Raw genomic sequence first — 21,465 nt, forward strand, 5'->3', positions numbered from 1 at the left:
AACTTGCAAAAGGGAAGAGGTACTGGATGAAAGTATGTTGGCAGATGCGATACTGTGAGAATAATTTGACACAGCACCGAACACTTAAGTTGGAGTTAGTTACTGAAGTTACGTGGAGTAGATAAAATTCTTCAGAATTATTAAATCTTTGGGAGAACAAACCATAACAGATCTGTTCCACCTGATATGCAGAATAAATTTGCCCGTTCAGAGGAATGTTTTTACAAATAAGGTTGGTGCCGAGAGCTGTGAGTATACTAAACCGTCAGTTTTATACATGATGGTCGTAAAACACTAACACAAATGATCTACGGACTGACTGAAGCTGACCCAGGGAAAAATGAGACTCACATGGCTGTGCAATGATGTAGGTTGTAGATTCCGTGACGCACGCTATAGGGTGGTTGGGTTTTGGGTTCTGCTAAATAGATCAGGCATCCAGCTGTGTGGCATAGCCTGGGCGGTTTTTTAGATTAGAAGGTCTCGGAGAAACACAAAAAGGTCTTCAGTCTCAAAGGGTGCTGGTCAAACACAGGGAGAACATAATCTGGGAACTATTGGTTTAACAGTTGTAAATTGGTGTAGCTGTGTCAGGGAGGCACCAGAGCTCCAAGTGCTTATAGAAAGCACTGATACTCAAATAGTTACAGATACTGAAAGCTAGCTAAAGCCAGAGATCAGCTGATATTTTTGTGAAGGACCTAATGGGTGTTCAGAAAGGATAGGCTAAACACAGTTGGCAGTGGCATTTTTGTTGCTGTTAGTAGTAGTTTATCTTATAGCAAAGTTGAAGTATATAGTCCCTACAAGTTAGTATGGGTAGAGGTCATTCTTGACAACAGGAATAAAATAATAATTGGATCCTTTTACCAACCTCCCAACTCCGACAGTACAATTGCTGAAAGGTTCAAAGAAAACTTGAGTCTAATTTCAAACACATGCCCAAGTCATACAATTGTACTTGGTGGTGACTTCAATTTACGTTCGATGTGTTGGTGAATATACATGTTTAAATCCGGGGGTACACATAAAAATCGTCGGAAATTGTGCTAAATGCATTCTTCGAAAATTATTTTGAGCATTTAGTTCATGAGCCCATTCAAATAGTAAACTGTTGTGAAAACATGCTTGGCTTCTTAGGAACAAATAATCCTGAGCTAATAACAAGCATCAAAATGGACACAGGGATTAGTGAACACAGGGTTGTCGTAACAAAATGAATATTGTAACTCCCAAAACCTCCAAAGATAAATGAGAAGTATACCTATTCAAAAAAGTAGATAAAAATCCACTTGACACTTTCGTGAGAGACAATCTCCTTTCCTTCCAAATTAATAATGTACCAGCAAGTGTAGACCACGTGTGACTTGAATTCAAATAGTATCGGCAGCAATTTACACAAAATAAATTAACAAACAACAGAGCTGATCCCCCTTGGTACACAAAATGGCTCAGGACACTGTTGCAAAACCAACGAAAAACACATGCCAAATTCAAACGAACACAAAGTCTCCAAGATTGGCAATCTTTTACAGAAGCACGAAATTTAGCATGGACTTGAATGTGAGATGCTTATAAATATTTTCACAATGAAACTTTGCTCCAAAACCTGGCTTCAAATCTAGAGATATTCTGGTCGGATGTAAAGTATAGTAGCAGCAAGACACAAGCAATGCCTTCTCTGTGAGATACCAATGGAAATGCTATCGATGACAGTGTTGCTAAAGCAGAGTTATTAAACACAGCCTTCAGAAATTCCTTCACCAAAGATGATGAAATAAATATTCCAGAATTCGAATCAAGAATGGCTGCCAACATGAATAAGTAGATATCCTTGGAGTGATGAATCAATTTAAATTACTAATTAAAAGCAAGCCGTCCAGACTCTGTACTGTTTATTCCTTTCAGAGTTTGCTGATGCAATAGCTTCATACTTAACAATCATATACAACCACTCATTGACGAAAGATCTGTACCAAAAGACTGGAAAGTTGCACAGGTCGCACCAATATACAAGAAAGGCAGTAGGAGTACTCCACTAAATTACAGTCCCACATCATTAACGTTGCTGTACAGCATCATTTTGGAATACACGTGGAGTTGGAACATTATGAATTAACTGGAAGAGAATGGTCTATTGCACACGGTCACTGCCGATTTAGAAAACACAATTCTTGTGGAACACAACTAGCTCTTTGTTCACATGATGTATTGAGTGCTATTGGCAAGGGATTTCGAATTGATTCCGTATTTCTAGATTTCCAGAAGACTTTTGACAATGTACCACTTGAGCAGCGTTTAATCAAATTGCATGCTTATGGGGTATTGTCTCAGTTATGTGACTGGATTCATGATTTCCTGCCAGAGGGGTCACAATTTGTAGTAATTGATGGAAATTCATTGAGTAAAATAGAAGTGATTTCTGATGTTCCCCAAGGTAGTGTTATATACCCTCTGCTATCCTTGTCTATATAAACAATTCAGGGGAAAATTGGAGCAGCTGTGTTAGGTTATTTGAAGCTGATGCTGTTGTTTATCATCTAGTAAAGGCATCAAAACATCAAAACAAATTTCAAAAGCTTTAGAAAATATCTGTATGGTGTCAAAATGGGCAATTGGCCATAAACAGTGAAACGTGTGAGGTCATCCACATGAGTGCTAAAAGGAATTCATTAAACTTTAGTTATGCAATAAATCAGTCAAATCTAAAGGCCATGAATTTAACTAAATACCTAGGACTTACAATTACAAACAGCTTAAATTGGAAAGAATACATAGAAAATGTTGTGGAGGAGGCATACCAAAGTCAGCAATTTATTGGCATAACACTTGGAAGCTGTAACAGATTCTCTAAAGAGAGTGCGTACACTATGCTTTTCCATCCTCTTTTGGAATACTGCTGCATGGTGTGGGGATCTTACCGTATAGGATTAATGGAGTGCATTGAGAAAGTTCCGAGAAGGGCAGCACGTTTTGTATTATCGAGAAATGGGGGGAGCGTGTCACTGACATGACACAGGATTTAGGGAGGGCATCATTAAAATAAAGGAGTTTTTCGTTGTGGTGGAATCTTCTCAAGAAATTTCAATCACCAACTTTCTCCTCCGAATGTGAAAATGTTGTGTTGATGCCAACCTACATTGGGAGAAATGATCATAATAATAAAATAAGGAACATCAGAACTCCTGCGGAAAGATATAGGTGTTCGTTTTTTTCCACACGCTGTTAAAAATTGGAATAATAGAGAATTATTGTGAAGGTGGTTCAATGGATCCTCTGCCAGGCACTTCGTTGTGATTCACAGAGTATCATATAGGTGTAGAAGAAAAATCTTTTGACAAAATTGACTAAAATACCCGGTGTGAAACTGTGAAGTTATCAGGAATGAAATACGGAGGGCGTGAGATTGTCATCAGTTTGTATAGAAAGACGACTACGGCTCTAAGAATCGAAGGGCACGGCATGGAGGCAAGTGTTGAGAAGGAAGTGAGATAGGATAACCTAACTTATCCTCAAGTCGTTCAGTCAGCAAGCAGTAAGGGAAACAGAGTAGAAACTTAAAAAACGATTAAAATGCAGAGAGAAGAAATACAAACTTTTGAGGTTTGCCAATGGCATTTTAATTCTTTTGGAGATTGCAGATGACTTGGCAGATTAGTTGAATAAGAGTTCATAGCACCTTGAGAACAGGCTGTAAAGTGAACATAAGCTTTTGAAATGTGGTGCAACAGAAGAGCACTGAGTAGCTCAGATGATCTAATAACCAACGAAGATGTATTGAATTGATTATTGTAAGAAATATAGCAACTTATGAATTTTTATTTTTGTATTTCGCCCATCTTCAGTTGGCGTAATGCATGTTTTCTTCAGTTAGCTCACTAGTATAAACACCGACTGCAGTTTGGGTGGTCACTCTATTATTTGTTACATGTACTTTCTATTCTACTCATTGTTCGAAGTTTTGTGTTTATAATTGTGGCAAAAACACTTTTTCTTTGTATGTTTCACAAAAAAAGTATAGCATCTACCACGTTTTACAGCAGACAAAGAGTTAACATTGAGAAGTTTTCTATTGTTGGATATTTGTAAAATATGGTGTTGCAATTCTTGCATTTTCTAAATAAGACTCGTGCTTTCAGGTTTTCCAGACCCATTTCGGGACGAAAGTGGTGAATCTATTGCACCTGCGACCCAGAGTCCGCAGTCAGCTGCCCCAGCATCTTTAGCATTTTCTAAAGTTGTTCCTCACAAGCTGGAGGCTGTTTCCCAGTGCATAACAACTTCCACTCCTCCCAGCTCACCGACTCTAGCTCCACCGAAAGGCCATAGGCGGAACATGAGTGATACATCAGCTTTCAATAAGTAAGTAAAAATGATATTGTGTTTAATATGTTCTGTCGTCACAATCTGTAATGACACTCCAGGTGATTGGGTGAATTCTCGTGTTTATTTTTCCATATAGTTTCTTTAATAGGAATTGACTTTGTATCTGAAACTTCTTGGCAGATTAAAGCTACCAGGAAGTTACAAATCAGTGTACAGTGCGCTGCAGAGTGGGAATGTATTCTGGGAACTTTGCATCTGCTTTGTTAATAGTTCAAAATTATAATTGTGATTTGCTACACATTGGTTCGGGAAGCTAGGACAACATTTACTGCTAGTTTCAGTCGAGGACTAATCACAAAGGGTTCAGACGTCTAAATAGAGCAAGTGTCCAGTTACACCATGATGAAAATCCTGAGCTAGATCAAAGAAATGCTGAAGGGCACTTGGATCTTATCAGTGCAACCCATGTTGCAGGCTATAGTCAGTGTGTAATCAAGCCCACACATTTGAACGTAGCTAATGCTGACGACGACGTGTATTAGTTATAAAATAATTTGACCTTATTGTGTTTTTACATTTGATGACCAATAGAAATGTAAAATACATCAGTGGCATTAAGGTAAATACAGTACACTCAGATTGTTTCATTTTGTCAAATAGATTTTTTTAATGATTGTTGTTTGATTTAAATTATGCGTAACAGATACAATTAATAGGTCACCATCGCACAATATGATAAGAAACAAAACATTAATAAGCCCACAGTGTTAATTATTATTTCAGTGTCCATTTGCTAGGATGCAATTACTGCGAACAGGTGGAATGCTGGCAGACAGTGATTGGTCAGTGGTGAGGACATTTTGCAGTATTCATACTGTTCCCCAAAAAGGCATTTTGTGAAGAGTGGTGGCTGCCGAGCATGGAAGTGTCACTCACCAGGTGGCTCTCTCCTCTAGCCTGGCATTCTAAAAAACTTGGTTATGTTCGTGTCCTCGCTCTGAAGATTTTTTTGTATCTCCAATAGAATTTCACTGGTGTGCAAAAACTTAAAATGAAAATAACTTTCGCTCGACGTGTCACTTCCAACTAATGGAACTCGTTGATACTTGGGCCAAACATAGAAAGAACTGCTACATTATTGTACATAAGGTAACTGAAAGAGAGATGCGGTGAGGCAGAGATGACACGTCTGTTCAAAGACAATACTTACACTGAAATCTCCACAATTTATGGTTATTCTCCGGACATTAAAAATGATTCTTAATAGGGTATGTGATCAACATGGTCTGCAATGCATGCTCTGCAACATGATCACATGTTTGCCACAAGATTGTTGGTAAGGAGTTCTTGCGGTAGGATGTTTCGTACCTCCAGCAGTGTGACTGACAACTGCTGGATGATTGCTGGTGCATGATGATGTGCTGCAATAAGTCTCCCCCAACACTTCCCACACATGCACAGTGAGATTTAAGTTGGTGGGGAAGAGGGACAAGGACAAGGACAGGGCCAGGGTGTGGACAATCCATTTGCTGAATATCTTCTCGTTCCAAGAGCTCAACCTGTGCAGTTCAATGCAGTTGTGCACTGTCATCCGTAAAAATCAAGTCAGGACTGAATGCAGTCCTGGAATGATGATGCACTTGGGTTAGGAGTACAGTACCACAATAATGTTGATCAGTGAGTGTACTGTGTTGTAGATTTGGAGGTCAGTGTGCCCAGGCAACACTATACCTCCCCACACCACAAAACACAGGCGAATCATGTACCCTCATATGTGGTGAGAGTTAGGACCCAAATCTGTATGTATCCATTGTCAGAAGTTTCTGTCAGCAGAACACATCACAAACTTGGTCACCTCCCATATCTTCCTTTCGGGTTTCACTCCTTTCACGCCTTTCTTATCTTACTATCAGGTTCCTGCCACCTTTGTTGACAGTAGTAGTTTGGCTGCAGGCCAATGGTTTTTGCGAGGCTTTGTCGTCGCATGTGGCAGTAATCGTAGCAGCCAAAGGCATTGAACACTCCGGCATGCCACTGATGGATGAGTGAAAAACAGTCGAGAAGACAGCTGAAATTACATTGTATAAGATCTGAATGTGGCAATAATCCAGAAAGAATGGTTTGTGAAGAAGTCATTGAAATTTAGCATATTATCTACAGGTGCATGTTGTGCCAATTGGTGGTCCAACAGTGCGATTGGTCCCAATTTGGTAGTGGTCATTCATTTGGGCAGACAGCTGAGCAGAAGTTACGGAGCTGGTATGATATGACTTCTTTCACTTGTGGCTCTGTGTCATCCACATACAAGCTCTGCCACAGTGTTCCCAGTCCAGAAGTGCAGCGTATAGATGCTCGCAGTAATAGTTGATTGTGAATAAATGCTTGCACCAGTGCAGTTATTCACAAATATAGTTTAGTGTCAGTATTGTGGTTTTCCCCTACTTAGATTACAGATGATTGAGAATAACAATTATTATTGTCTTAAGTCACTTTTATTATGCATCCGGGACAAAGTACCAACATTTTTGGCAGGAGTGCTAAGTTTTCAGTTGAGGATAAAGCCATTGTTGATATCTGTAAAGGTTAAAGGAAATGACATGTCCTCCTTGCCGCTTTTCTGGGCAATTACACATACATCCTAGCACTGTATTACCAATAGTTGTGTGCAACAAAGTGACATGAAGGCTATTGTAGGACACTCCATCGTTTGTAGCTTTTGCTCCATGTTCTGATTCCTGCTTGTGTGTCACATACGACACCATTGATATTAAGGTCTAAAAGCATTGGATTTATCAACATTTCACTTAAATATAGCTGTAACTACATTACACAATACAATGCTTATTATATTAAGAGGTGTAGCATGTTAACTCAAGAGTTGATATTATAGTGAATTAACATACATTTGATAAAGTATAAACCTTGCAGACTTTTGAATGTATGCAGTACATGCAATAACTTGTAATGACTTCACTTGACTTTCCAACGGTGCAAAAATGCTCCACAGAAAAATTCACATTGTTTTCAGTAATTAATACAGGTAACTGTAACTTATGGTATGGATCAATAATATGCCAAACTGTATTGTATTAAAATTTGATTATGCTTGGTTGTGTTTAGTCAGTGGAATGTAAAGTGTGAGGTCAGACCTCAGCAGATTGAGATTCAGGACAAACATATCCCTACGATTGGAGACCTATTGTACAGAATGGTTAAAGTGCTTTACAGAATTGAAATGTCTGCAGATGCAGTTGAAAGTCTTGTGGATGCGGGTAAGACAGCTGTGGAAACTGGATGGCATTTCTCACTGTCCTCCTGTTCTTAGATCGATCCATGAAACTGTCACACCGAATCCATGAATCCATCCTACACCCCCCCCCCCTCCTCCCCACTGCCACCTGAGCATTTATATCTTCATTGTCACAAATATTTGGACCTGAAAACACAGCTTTTTTTCCCAAATAAATATCAGATTTCACTTGGGTACTGATGTGATTGTGTTAAAATATCTCTTGCTTTCAAACATATCACCTGCCTGCCAATCTCTCATTGGCTGTGTAAAAACAGCCTACACACCTCCTTTCATTCCTGTCATACGTCATGGCAGATGTCGACAACATTGCAGCAGGAAACATATTTGTCCAATTTTAAAGTCACTTCAATTCTGATTACAAATGGATTCAGGCAAACTAGCGTTTAAACATGGTAGATGTTCATAATAAGCCAAGTATATGGTATATATCACCAAGGTTGGCAAAACCCCAAAATATGCTGCTCGCTCACTGCTCCCCACCCTGCAATTAACCAAGCTCTCAGCCAAGCTGGTGTCAGTGTTCCCCTTCCAATCCTTCTGCAGTGCTGAGCTTTAAGCATCTGTGAAAAACAGACAGCAAATCTTCTAATGTGTATCTCATATATAAAAACAACTAATACACAATTAAAAGATAGCAGTTACAATTCTGCCCATTCTCGAACTTTGGTCCTACAATCTAGTGGCATCTGTTGGTAGTATCTCCACGACAGGTGTCCGCAGCTCATGATACAGTGGCGTGCGTTACTACCTCTGGATTGCGTGGTCCCGGGTTCGATTCCCAGCCTGGTTGGGGATTTTCTCTGCCCGGGGACTGGGTGTTTGTGTTGTCCTCATCATTCCATCATCATTCTTGAAATTGGATAAATTAAACTGTGTACAGGTTGGGAATTTGTACAGGCACTGCTGACCGCGCAGTTGAGTGCCCCACAAACCAATCATCATCGTCATCATCATCATCATCATCATCATCATCCACGACGGGTCTTGCTGCTATAATTTATTTTCACTATAACAATTACAGTCAGTTTTAAATGGTATTTACTTTGTTAGACTTTTCATTCTGGATTAATTTTCCTTCTTGTTTCAACTGAATGTCACCAATATGCTCTAAAGCTGATTAAAATTTGGTGACATTCTTACCTGGTAAATCATTACTATGAAGCAAATAAAATATTGATCTTGGTTCTGAATCAGCTAATGTTGTTTGAACAAGAACATTTCCATTTTTAAATGTTACCTTTAATTTAAAATTGGCATTAATGTTTGTATACGGTATCGTTACGTGTATGAGAACGTTTATTGCAAACCTGTTCAAACACAATAGTAGTTTATAAGATGATAGAATTTAATGCTCTTTCCTCCTGTTCTTCACAAAATTGTCAAATTTTAAACAGAGCAATAGACTGCTGTAGTACTTATTGCACACCCCTTGCACTAGCGCTGTGCGAGTGAATGTCATGTGATTGTTCAAGCAATGTCGATACTGCATCAAGCGCTTCAGTATATTGGGAAATCTTGAGCCTGTTGGAACACAAGTACTGCTTGCTGAAATCTATACTTCTGAATTCTTGAAAATAAATCTGCCTGTGACCCCAATAGCCAAAGCTTCATCTCAAAGTATAAGACTAACCCTTTAAATGTAAAAATACCCTTATACACGCTACTGAACAATGTGAAAAAATTGACCTCAGCAGCAATAGTTTAATCTGTGAATATAAGATGACCCTGTGTTTTTTCAAATCGTGGAGTTAGGGGGAAAAAAAACTTCATCTTGTAATTGTATATAAAAACAAAGATGAGGTGACTTACCGAACGAAAGTGCTGGCAGGTCGATAGACACACAAACAAACAAACACAAACACACACACAAAATTCAAGCTTTCGCAACAAACTGTTGCCTCATCAGGAAAGAGGGAAGGAGAGGGGAAGACGAAAGGAAGTGGGTTTTAAGGGAGAGGGTAAGGAGTCATTCTAATCCCGGGAGCGGAAAGACTTACCTTAAGGGGAAAAAAAGGACAGGTATACACTCGCACACACGCACATATCCATCCACACATACAGACACAAGCAGACATATCCATCCACACATACAGACACAAGCAGACATGTCTGCTTGTGACTGTATGTGTGGATGGATATGTGCGTGTGTGCGAGTGTATACCTGTCCTTTTTTCCCCCTAAGGTAAGTCTTTCCGCTCCCGGGATTAGAATGACTCCTTACCCTCTCCCTTAAAACCCACTTCCTTTCGTCTTCCCCTCTCCTTCCCTCTTTCCTGATGAGGCAACAGTTTGTTGCGAAAGCTTGAATTTTGTGTGTGTGTTTGTGTTTGTTTGTTTGTGTGTCATCGACCTGCCAGCACTTTCGTTCGGTAAGTCACCTCATCTTTGTTTTTATATATAATTTTTCCCACGTGGAATGTTTCCTTCTATTATATTGATATCATCTTGTAATTGGATAGCTATGGTACTAGACTTTAGTGGCTGCTACGCAACTGCTACCCCCCCCCCCCCCCCCCTTCCGCTCCCCGCCACACACAACTTTCATCACTGAATATCCAACACCAAACTTCTGTACGTGTTGTGAGAGTTAAACATGTCTGCTCATTGCTCTTAATGAAATATTCTGTGTTTGGTTTTGTACTGAGATTATTTCATGGTGCTTACTACATTTCAATTGATTGACCCCTGGCTTTGAGCTTATATTCTGGTTACATTGCGGGACAAACATCGATGTGTTAAAACTTGACCGAATCATGACAATGTCTGTGTTTATTTTGTATATGAATATTACACTTCAGTTAAAATCAGGCCAACGTATTTAAGAAGAAGCATGCTTTTTCTAGCATTTTTTGGTGAGTGTCAACTTTTAAGGGTTACAGAAGTCAGATTGTAATTAGGAGAAACATGTCCTGTGCACAGTTTAAGGATACAACCTTGGTCTATTTTTAAGCGAATTTTCATTATTTTCTGGGTGGTTGTTTCATCGCCGTAATGTCAAACATGAGATTCTGAGATTGAACTTACAGTTGTGTCTGTTGTGGCGGAGAGAGCATGGGTGCAACTTTCCAACTTTGGTTGGTTACATTGTATGCCGTTACTAATAAACGCTCCCTATGTTTTTCGGTTAAGAGTTTGTAAAGCAATTGCATTATTAATTGCTAGATATGCAAGGGCTGTTGTGGAGTGTAGTTGTCATACGAGCATACTGGCATTTTTGTAATGCACGAAATGCATTTATTCATCAGGAAGAATGGCAACATAAAATACTCGATAGATGAGCATCTCTCAGTAAATGAACAAGGAAATGTCTTGTAAATTTTAATGGTAACTGGGAAATCATTTAGCTCTAATAAATTTTGCAGCAAAGAATGATGAGGTGAGTCCTGTATTAACTGCTTTTGCTGTCATCTAATTGGATCGACGGGGGCTCAGTTGCATTGTTAAGACTGTGGGCTCTTTGTGTGTAACTGTTTTCACATGTGTGTACATGGCTCACTGAATTCCTCCAGACATTATGGGAAACATTTTCCAGAGTTCAGGGATGCAAGTATAAAGTATCATTTATCTTAAAATTCTTGTTCTGCTTTGCTGCCACGTTCTGGAAAAATGCCCAAATAAGAATTCCCAAATAAGTTCAGTGGCGATGAATTCTCAGTACACCACAGGGAACCATAAAGATAATTTCGTGCAATACCCTTCCAAAATGTGCTCTTGTGACCTAAAGTGCAGTCGTGCATGCTCCAGTGATGCTGCTTTAGTAAATTCCTAATATGGTGCAGCATTAAATGGAAACTCTACAGTGTTACTTTCCACCCATTCAATAGCAGAATGCTTCCTTTATTTTGTAAATGGATTTTGTGATATTGGATTTATCATTGTGTGATATCGATCCTATCCGTTTGCTAATTCTTTGAGAATGCTCCTACACCCCTCTTCACATGGTGTCTGGCATTAATCTCAGAATGACAATCTTCACCTTCTTGTTGTCCAGTAAAATGTAAGCCAGCATTTTGCACGAACCCATCTTCGTTTCCAGTGTGGCACCTTATAATCCTTTTCCCAGAACTGGGTGGTGTTTAAATTCTACCTTGCCAGCCATTCCATTCTTGAACACTTGGCTCTATGATGATCATATTTTGTGCTGCATAAGGCATTTTTTGTTTCTGCCATCCTAACTTGCTGTAATGATTTGCACTACACCAAATCTTATCAGTGTGATAAATACTCCATCCAGGGTTTGGCAAATGTGTTATTTCCCGCAAGAACTTATTTCTGTATCCTGATATTTGGTTATTTCTCATCAGCACAGGTTTTTTCTTGAACTTTCTGTATCTGAAGCCCAGTTTCCAAATATAATGTGAAGGAGTTGTTTCGCTCATATCAGGAAAGTCTTCCACTTCAGTCTTTAACTTCTAACAATGCTGTAGCCACTGTTGGAAACAGCTTTCCCATGTAGAAGTCCTAGATTTTCTTTCTTAAGACTCCCTATGTAAACTCGTCCAATGCAAATGTCTGTTGCCTGCTAGTACCCTCTTTTGGCAATAAAAGACATGCAGTTTCTGTACTTTCGTGAGAAATTCACTTGACTTTCTTTCATTAATACTGACACATTCTAAAGTTCTCTATCTGGCTTCATTACAGACCTGCTTGTGACCTGATCTTTTACAGTCTCGAAGTAAACACACATACTGAAAGCTACTGATCACCATGGACTTTTGACATCTTCACAAATGATACATGGTTTCACACAAGTACAAGGCCACTGATTTTATGATGAAGGCTGACGAACAGAAGTACAAAACGATGACAGGCTGCACAATCTTTTCATATCTGACGGAAGACTACGAAGTAAACATAGCAACAATGAATAATGAGATGGAAGTTCTGTTCAGAGGGCCAGCGACATAGTGTACTCAAGCAAAAGCAAATAAATAAAACATGTGATATTAGCAGTCTATGTAGATAATGTGCATAAAAACACAACAGCTGTGAAAACCATAGAACTTGCATTTACGCTTTTCGTCTTGTTATTACACATTGCCATTAGGCAAACTACAGCAATTTACATCCACCGTTATTAGGACAAAAGGGCTAATTGGAAAGCAATGAAATTTCACATGTAGGTAGAGAATGTTTGTATCCTTAAACTGTGCAAAGGAAACTTTTTTTTCCTGATTACAGTAAGACATGTATGACTCATCAGATTTGACACTTGCAAAGAAAAGCTTGAAAAGGATATTTTTCCTTCCAATATTACCATCTAAGACACCCCATTTCCCTCAAAAATGTAATATTCATACACCGAATAAAAGTAGACATTTCCACAATTGCGGCAAGATGACAACAGGTTGGTGTTAGCCACATGATGTAACCAGAATATGAGCTCAGTCATGAGGTCAGTCATTACTATAATGGATAATAGACATATTTCTCATACTTCAAAATCGTGTCAAACTGTTTCATCTGTTTTAGCTGCTACAACTGACATCAGCATTCAGACACAGAATAAATTGCTTTGAGTACTTCGAAATGGTGACCGAAACTTCTGATGTCATTCAGTTCTTTTATTAATATAGTTTCACAACAGCATATACTGTTAGTTGCATGTAATACATTACTGCACCACACCCCTGGGAATACTCTGAAAATATCAAATTGACAAGCATCAACTTCAATATTAACTAATTGTGGGATCTGAGATGACAGCTGGTCTAACTTTTCTATGAAGTTGATGCCAAGGGTGTTTATCCTTGCCATTCCAAAATCACAAATATAATAGCATTCCATTCAGTTTGAATTGGCATGTATCTGCTTGGCTGTTGACTCATTATAGGAATACATCTCATGTTGTGTTCTTTTCTCACTGACTTATTTGACAAGATTATGTCCAATACCACCTAACCTCAATCCACGAAGTATCGGCTTCTTTAAAGTGACAGAGGAGGGTACAACTTGTTGCAATACTTGCCTATTGTGGAATGTGTCAACCAAATTCTGGCGTCTGGCACCAGAGGTTCCTTTGTCCTTCATTTAACAAAATGGAAGAAAGGGCTTGAAGAAATATGAACGATCAGGGAAGTTGTCCAGCTGCCCACATAGAGAATTAGGTCTCAAATGTTATCGATCCTTGGACTTTCAGTGTTGATTTCCCTCTCATCCTACCTTACTGTGCTTTCCGTACCGTAAGTGATTTTCTTAATTAATCCTTGATGAGAATCATAAGCTTAATTTGATCCAAACAGTTCTTTTCTCTTTTGTCACATGACTGAACCTCTGATTACTAAAGCTTACAGTTTTGCAACTACATATGTTTACCTTTTCCTCCTGCTGGTTGCTAAGTAGAAATTGTTCCTTTGGTAGTTTCCGTCTGTTGACAAGTTTTGTGGTAGACAAATGAACACATTTTTTTGTCATCAGTTCACTATTTTAAGCCACTTTTTCTCTATTTGAATCATACCTGTTAGTTATAATTAAAGTGTAGCTGCAGCTACTGACAGAGGTCCAATGTGGACTGTAATTATTGTGTGGTAGCAAAACTTGGTAAATATGCTAATGCATTAATGCAGAACTGATTTACTCTGGGAAAAAATTAGTTCCTGTTTTGGCCACCAGGTGCAAATCTGGCTCTGTTAGTAGTATAGTAGTAAGTAGTAAAGAAATATTTCCATATGTAGTGGATTAGGAATGGGATGTGGGCAGAGGTGGACAAACAAATGAGAAAGGCATAATGTTGATTTTGTTATTAACCACCGCTTACACAGTTTGTTCAGTTTGAACACTGGAGATATGTCGATGAGATGCTGTACAATGCCAGATTTGCATCTGGTGGCCAAAATTGGAATTCTTTTTTCCATTGTACATTGGTTCCACATTAATCCACAGCCCACACTGGACCTCCATGAATAGCAACACTTTAATTAGAACCACCTAGTACAATCCACTTGATGCAATTGCCTTTTTAATCATTGGTGTAACAATTTTTGGAGGGCCCAGCTTCAATATCCAGTTGCTTTTACAAGTCTGTCCTTACTTATGTGTCAGTTATGCATTTCGGGTACTATTTGAAGAAATTTCAGTGATATTTCCTTCATTGTGGGAGCCAAATCACCTTCAAAAAGGTCATTTGTAGGCAGCTTGTCTTTGCATATTCCCGAGTTACCTGTTGGCTGTCTGACACTAGTTGTGTATGTCTGAAATGCAAGATAATTAAATTAATATGGATACAACCCAATGACACAAAAAACTGTATCTCACTGTATCCTGACAAGTGTTTGGTAGTTGTCAAATGTATTTATTGGCTCTAATGTTTCTACATATACAAACTGATGAAGTATTGCTCATTTTAAAGATCTGATATTTTTTCAGGGTATTCGCAAATGAAACAAGCCAGTTTTTAGCACCTTACGAAGCATCTGTAAAGTCACGATCCGGTTCAAACAGTCCTCCAGAAAATGGTGCCAATTCCAGAGCAGCCAACATTCCAGAGTCCCACAGGCATGTTGTCGGAGTGTCCGCTTCACATGTAAGTCAGATGGTTAAAGTAATGCTGTAATATCATGTCACCAGCTTGCAAAGTGGGAATTTGTAGTGGTAATGTAACTTTTGAGCCTGAACAAACCAACATGTACAATCAATATTCAGTCTTTTATTAGTGTAATGATAAACATTATTTGAATACCCTCAGAAAAAAAGAAAGAAAGAAAACACACTTAAAAGATTCAAAATAACTAATGAAAATGTTTCATTTAAGTTTTGATATTTAATAGCCATGACTAATTGCGAAACGTTTGTAATTGCTGTTGTGGGAGTTGTAATGTACAAAATGTTTTGCAGTTTTGGCTTAAAGTAGTTTCATATTTAAGTGTCTCATGCTTTGGTCAAATGTTTTTTTTTCCACATGGTTAATTTCTCCATGTACCAGGACTACTTTCATCCATGTTCTGAAGTTAATTATGTCGGTCTGTTTTTTTTTTTTTTTTTTTTTTTTTTTTTTTTTTTTTTTTTTTTTTTTTTTTTTCCATGCTGCTTCCTTATTCAGTATTTCCCTTCTTCATGTAAACCTCACATGTTAGTTTAATGTTTCTCTCTTGTCATGCCCTTTGACAGATGATATTTGACTTAAGTTTCTGACAATTTTAGTTCTTTATTTCTTACAAGTTTACCAAAAATTGGGAATAGATGCTGATATTTCATGGCAGAAGACAGTTATTCATTTGTATTAGTGTTGACAAAATGTTTGACAGTAGACTGTAGTTCATGAAAAGAGCTACCTAGCGTTAGTGAAATTATAACTTAGCTGTGGCATATGTGCTCATTCCCGTTCACATCAGGCAGATGTAAGATGATGATTTGAGAGAGGCTTCCCCACTCCCTTTTACTCTGTAAAATGACTGCATAAAAAACAGACAATTTGTATGGAAAATCTAGACAGTGTCACTGATGTGGATTAAGTACAATGGATTCTTTATAGAAATTACACAAATATTTGGTGATGGTGTTGGTGCCATTGTTAATGGTATGTTTTTGCAGTTAATTAACATAATCAAAATTATCATTTCATTTTTATTTTCACAGTATTTGACATTTTTTGATACCAATGTATTAAGACATGAAGAAAGCGATACAGCAATTAAGTCTTGTAGTACAAGGTACTATAAATATTTGCTCCTGCTGTTGCATAATGTGCAAGATTTGCCGAGATGTTTTTCTTCACTATTGTAAAAATAAAGTCTATTACTGAATACTTAGGCATTAAGAAGTAGATGTAAATGAATGGCACCCGTCCAAGAGTCGTTGTCGTCGTCGTCGTTGTTGTTGTTGTTGTTGTTGTTGTTGTTGTTGAGGTGGTCTTCAGTCCTGAGACTGGTTTGATGCAGCTCTCCATGCTACTCTATCCTGTGCAAGCTTCTTGATCTCCCAGTACTTACTGCAACCTACATCCTTCTGAATCTGCTTAGTGTATTCATCTCTTGGTGTCCCCCTATGATTTTTACCCTCCACGCTGCCCTCCAATGCTGAATTTGTGACCCCTTGATGCCTCAGAACATGTCCTACCAACCGGTCCCTTCTTCTTGTCAAGTCTGACAGATTAAACACTCAGCAATGTGCTGTAGTGCTCTTTTTTTATATATATAAATAGTTGATTCCTTTGCATTTTTTGTCACCTGTAATGCTACACACACAAGGGATGATGATATCAATTTTATGTTGAAAAATTAATAAAAACTAGTGGAAAAAGTGAACCAAAACAAACTGACACAAAGTTTGTTGTAAAGTGCCTAAATTTCAGTAATGATTTTGTTTATATTTCCAAGATGACATTGGGGCAATGATAATGTAATTATATTCCCCAATTAAAGGTTCCCTGATTGATGCTCCTCTATAAGTACAGGACTTAATGAGTTACCAATTATTGTGAAGACTGCTATTTCCTTTAAAATGAAGGCTTTTGTGAGAAGGAACGTGCTTTCTTGTACAGATGTCCACCTGCAAAGACAAATTGATAGTAAACTGTCATCAGTGCCTAGACATCAACCTAACCTAATATAGTGGTTCTTCCCAACCTTGCTGCAAGACCCAGTTTGATTGGTCACAAAAAAGTTAAACATTCAATAGTCTACTGTTTTTCTGTTGATAGGAATCTTTAACATGTAGTGTGCGTTTGATGTAATATTATGATGCTTACAGGAAATGGGAATGTGCAGCAGACTTAATATTACGTCACGTCAGTTGTTATGATTTTCCACAGTGTCAGATGTATATTTTACAACTGCCACAAACACCTGTCAGGTCTGCAGGCTTTGTAGTTTCTGCTACATGGTAGTAATGAAGAAATTCGTTGTTTTTGTAACCTTTGTTATTGTATATTGTTTCGTAGGCATTATCTGACTTTCAACGTTGATCTTCTGTGTGTTTCATGTGTTTTGTGTTGATTTTGTGTTCAAAATGTGCAGTGAAGAGGAGGAATGACTGGAGCAAATGATTTAAAAAGTCCCTGACAAGTCTGCAGATGACAACTAAATATTTGATGACAATTCAGTTCACACGTTTATCATAATATTTTTGCAGATTGTGTTATGAAGGATTTTCCTGCAGGTAAATCAGGATATCACTCCCAGCATATATTTCCAGTGAGTGCAATGTTGGGCTAGGTATATCTCCATGTTTCAACTTCTATAACACAGTATTCCATCATGAACACCAAATTTTGCTTTGTTCTTGTTTTGTGTATTTCTTTAAAAGTAAATTGGCCGTAAGAGAATTTTAAACAGAAATATCATGCTTGCTAATGGAGTTTGTATTTGAACACCAGAACTATTGCCAAAATGCTTATATTTAAAGTAAAAAGTCCAATAAATCTTAAAAAAAAAAAGTTTTGAAATTTCTACTATGTATTTGTACACTTCAAAGAAACCCTGTATTTTAGCCAGTCCACAGATAATGGGAGTACGTACAAGACAAACACCATAAGTTTTTAAGTAGTACCCAAGGAGAGCAGCCAGCCCATACTTCTTTAACTGGGCTTAGAGACAACAGCACATGCTTCTGTCATCAGAATAGTTCATACCCAGGCTGCACGGACCAGTAATTTAAGTATTCATCGAGCACTGAGGCTTCAGATGAACAGAAAGCAACTAATAGACCATCAATTATTCGGTTAATTTCATTACCTATGAATTCCACATTTACACCATGCTCAACACTGTGTAATTGGGACATAATTTTGTCGCTGCTCTGGTTTGCTTGGTTTTGCAGAAGGCAAGTTTTTGGAAGCAAAAGTCTCCAGATTTATCAAGGTGGTACTGCCAAGATGTAACTGCCAGAATGTTATACTGCCACTAATTTGTGAGCTGCAAGTTTCTCTCTCGCCTGTCTTGTTATGTACATTCTTTTGTATACCAGCAAATTTATATTGTTGAATTATCGAGGCAGTATCTGCTGGAATTATTCTTGTGTTTATACAAGGGTGATTTGAAAAGTTCTCAGAATCACCACGAGAGGTCAGTGCTAGCCCAGTGAGTAGTTCATGTGATATTCATTGGACTGTTGTCTGTAAACACGTGCAACGTCAGTGATCTTGGAAGAGAGTTGTGGTGGTGATGTAGCTGTTGTTCCCGTGTAGTGGTTTGCAAAGATGGGGAAAAAAAAAGAAAAACAGAGATTTGAGCAGTGATTAAATCTAGCAACACCAAGGAATTTTAGGTTACACGGAGCTCCAACCAAGGGCTAATTTTGCCCGTGTTACAATAAGTTGTAAATCTTGTAATTTGTTGTAATATTTATTTATTTTATGTAATTCTGTTTCCATTGAGATATTAGTTTGTCAGGAAATAGTGACAACATAATTGAAAGCTTAATTTTGTAACACTCATAGGGTGACTATAACAACCAAGAATGGTCAAATCTTGGTCGATGAAAGTTTGTGTAAACAAGATAAGAAGGTTTGTAATTGAATACAAAGGCTGTCTAAAGTTTCTATGCACTCTTTGCTCTATTAACTGAATAATACAGCTTTATCATTGAGAGGAAGTTTCAAAAACAGAAATGAAAACACTTGCTAAAATACATGTTATTGTACATTGAAAACTCTTGGAAAACACTTTTCACTTGGAGAGAATATTTTCACTTACAGATGACATTTACCTCCTGCACACAAAATGGTCGATTCTGAATGGGTCTTACACAGATGGCACCCATAGCTTCCATATGTTAACTTGGTTTTTGTGACATTGCCTCTTGCTCTCTGGTTACTTGCATTCTTGAAGCATAAGTAGCACCTTGCTTTCCTAGTTGGTTCTTCAGTTGCAGAAATTTTGTTTACCTCTAATTTCTTTCCTAGGATGTCTCCCATCACGCAAATAATAGGCAGCTGGAGTCCTTTCAAATCCATGGCTCGCTCTTCTACAGATGATTTCAAAAGTTTATGGCCTAATTCATGGAGATACAGTTTTCTGGCATTTGGTTTCCCTTCATTCCATTTAGGCGCATTCATCTTGAACAGTATGTATGAGTTAACTGCAGCTATATGAAGTGGGCTGTAGAACATTGACAGTCGCCATCTTCTCATAACCCCTTTTGTAGAGTACGTCCGCCAACTCCACAGAAGTGTAGAAGCGGTCAGTTGTGACATTGTAGCCTGTATTCTCTATTGGCCTCACCAGTCTCTTCACAATCTCAAGAGGACCTCGTTCACTGGCAGGTCTACTGTCTTTTCCAGCATACACTTCCATTCTTATTATGTATCGTTCAGTTGCACTACAAAGCATTCTGACTAATATTCCATATTTTCCAGGTTTGTCTTTGAGGAAAACTTTGAAAGGACAACGACCTCTGAAAAGACACAACATTTCATCAATTGTATTGTCAGGTCCATTTCTGAAGTACCGTGTGAATATTCCATTCAATACTTCAAATACTCCATGCAGCAGTGCAAATTTGTCACATACACTTCTTTCTGACCTGTTGCCTTTATCATCAAAGCGAAGAATTTTCAATAGTTGACATGCTCTTGTCTTACCCATAGCTCCTCTATAAGTCAATCTTCCCAATAAATTTGACAATAAATCAGATAGAGTAATATTAGTGTCCTGGTAAACTCCCATTAGAATTAAAATTCCCATCAACGCATATATTTCAGAATCGCTAACGGGGGATCATAAAAGAAGGTTGTATACCTGGAAGAATCCTGGAGATACTGAAAGGTATGAGATAGATTATATAATGGTAAGACAGAGATTTAGGAACCAGGTTTTAAATTGTAAGACATTTCCAGGGGCAGATATGGATTCTGACCACAATCTCTTGGTTATGAACTGCAGATTGAAGCTGAAGAAACTGCAAAAAGGTGGGAATTTAAGGAGATGGGACCTGGATAAACTGAAAGAACGAGAGATTGTAGAGAGTTTCAGGGAGAGCATAAGGGAACAATTGACAGGAATGGGGGAAAGAAATACAGTAGAAGAAGAATGGGTAGCTCTGAGGGATGAAGTAGTGAAAGCAGCAGACGATCAAGTAGGTAAAAAGACGAGGGCTAATAGAAATCCTTGGGTAACAGAAGAAATATTGAATTTAATTGATGAAAGGAGAAAATATAAAAATGCAGTAAATGAAGCAGGCAAAAAGGAATACAAACGTCTCAAAAATGAGATTGACAGGAAGTGCAAAATGGCTAAGCGGGGATGGCTAGAGGACTAATGTAAGGATGTAGAGGCTTGTCTCACTAGGGGTAAGATAGATACTGCCTACAGGAAAATTAAAGAGACCTTTGGAGAGAAGAGAACCACTTGCATGAATATCAAGAGCTCAGATGGAAACCCAGTTCTAAGCAAAGAAGGGAAGGCAGAAAGGTGGAAGGAGTATATAGAGGGTTTATACAAGGGCGATGTACTTGAGAACAATATTATGGAAATGGAAGAGGATGTAGATGAAGATGAAATGGGAGATACGATACTGCGTGAAGAGTTTGACAGAGCACTGAAAGACCTAAGTCGAAACAAGGCCCCGGGAGTAGACAACATTCCATTAGAAGTACTGACGGCCTTGGGAGAGCCAGTCCTGACAAAACTCTACCATCTGGTGAGCAAGATGTATGAGACAGGTGAAATACCCTCAGACTTCAAGAAGAATATAATAATTCCAATCCCAAAGAAAGCAGGTGTTGACAGATGTGAAAATTACCGAACTATCAGTTTAATAAGCCACAGCTGCAAAATACTAACGCGAATTATTTACAGACGAATGGAAAAACGGGTAGAAGCCGACCTCGGGGAAGATCACTTTGGATTCCATAGAAATGTTGGAACACGTGAGGCGATACTAACCTTACG

General features: G+C 38.3%; 1 protein-coding gene across 1 annotated transcript in view; it reads left to right on the top strand.

The window, feature by feature from the left end:
- The window catches only part of LOC124620131, a 250,344-nt gene that overhangs the window by 99,155 nt on the left and 129,724 nt on the right, over positions 1–21,465 (top strand). The window contains exons 10-11 of the mRNA XM_047146805.1: positions 4,140–4,362; positions 15,005–15,161. Of these exons, the coding sequence (XP_047002761.1) occupies positions 4,140–4,362; positions 15,005–15,161 (380 nt within the window). The remainder of the gene's footprint in view (positions 1–4,139; positions 4,363–15,004; positions 15,162–21,465) is intronic.

The sequence above is a fragment of the Schistocerca americana genome, chromosome 1 (assembly GCF_021461395.2).
Source record: "Schistocerca americana isolate TAMUIC-IGC-003095 chromosome 1, iqSchAmer2.1, whole genome shotgun sequence".
Classification (NCBI taxonomy): Eukaryota; Metazoa; Arthropoda; class Insecta; order Orthoptera; family Acrididae; genus Schistocerca; species Schistocerca americana.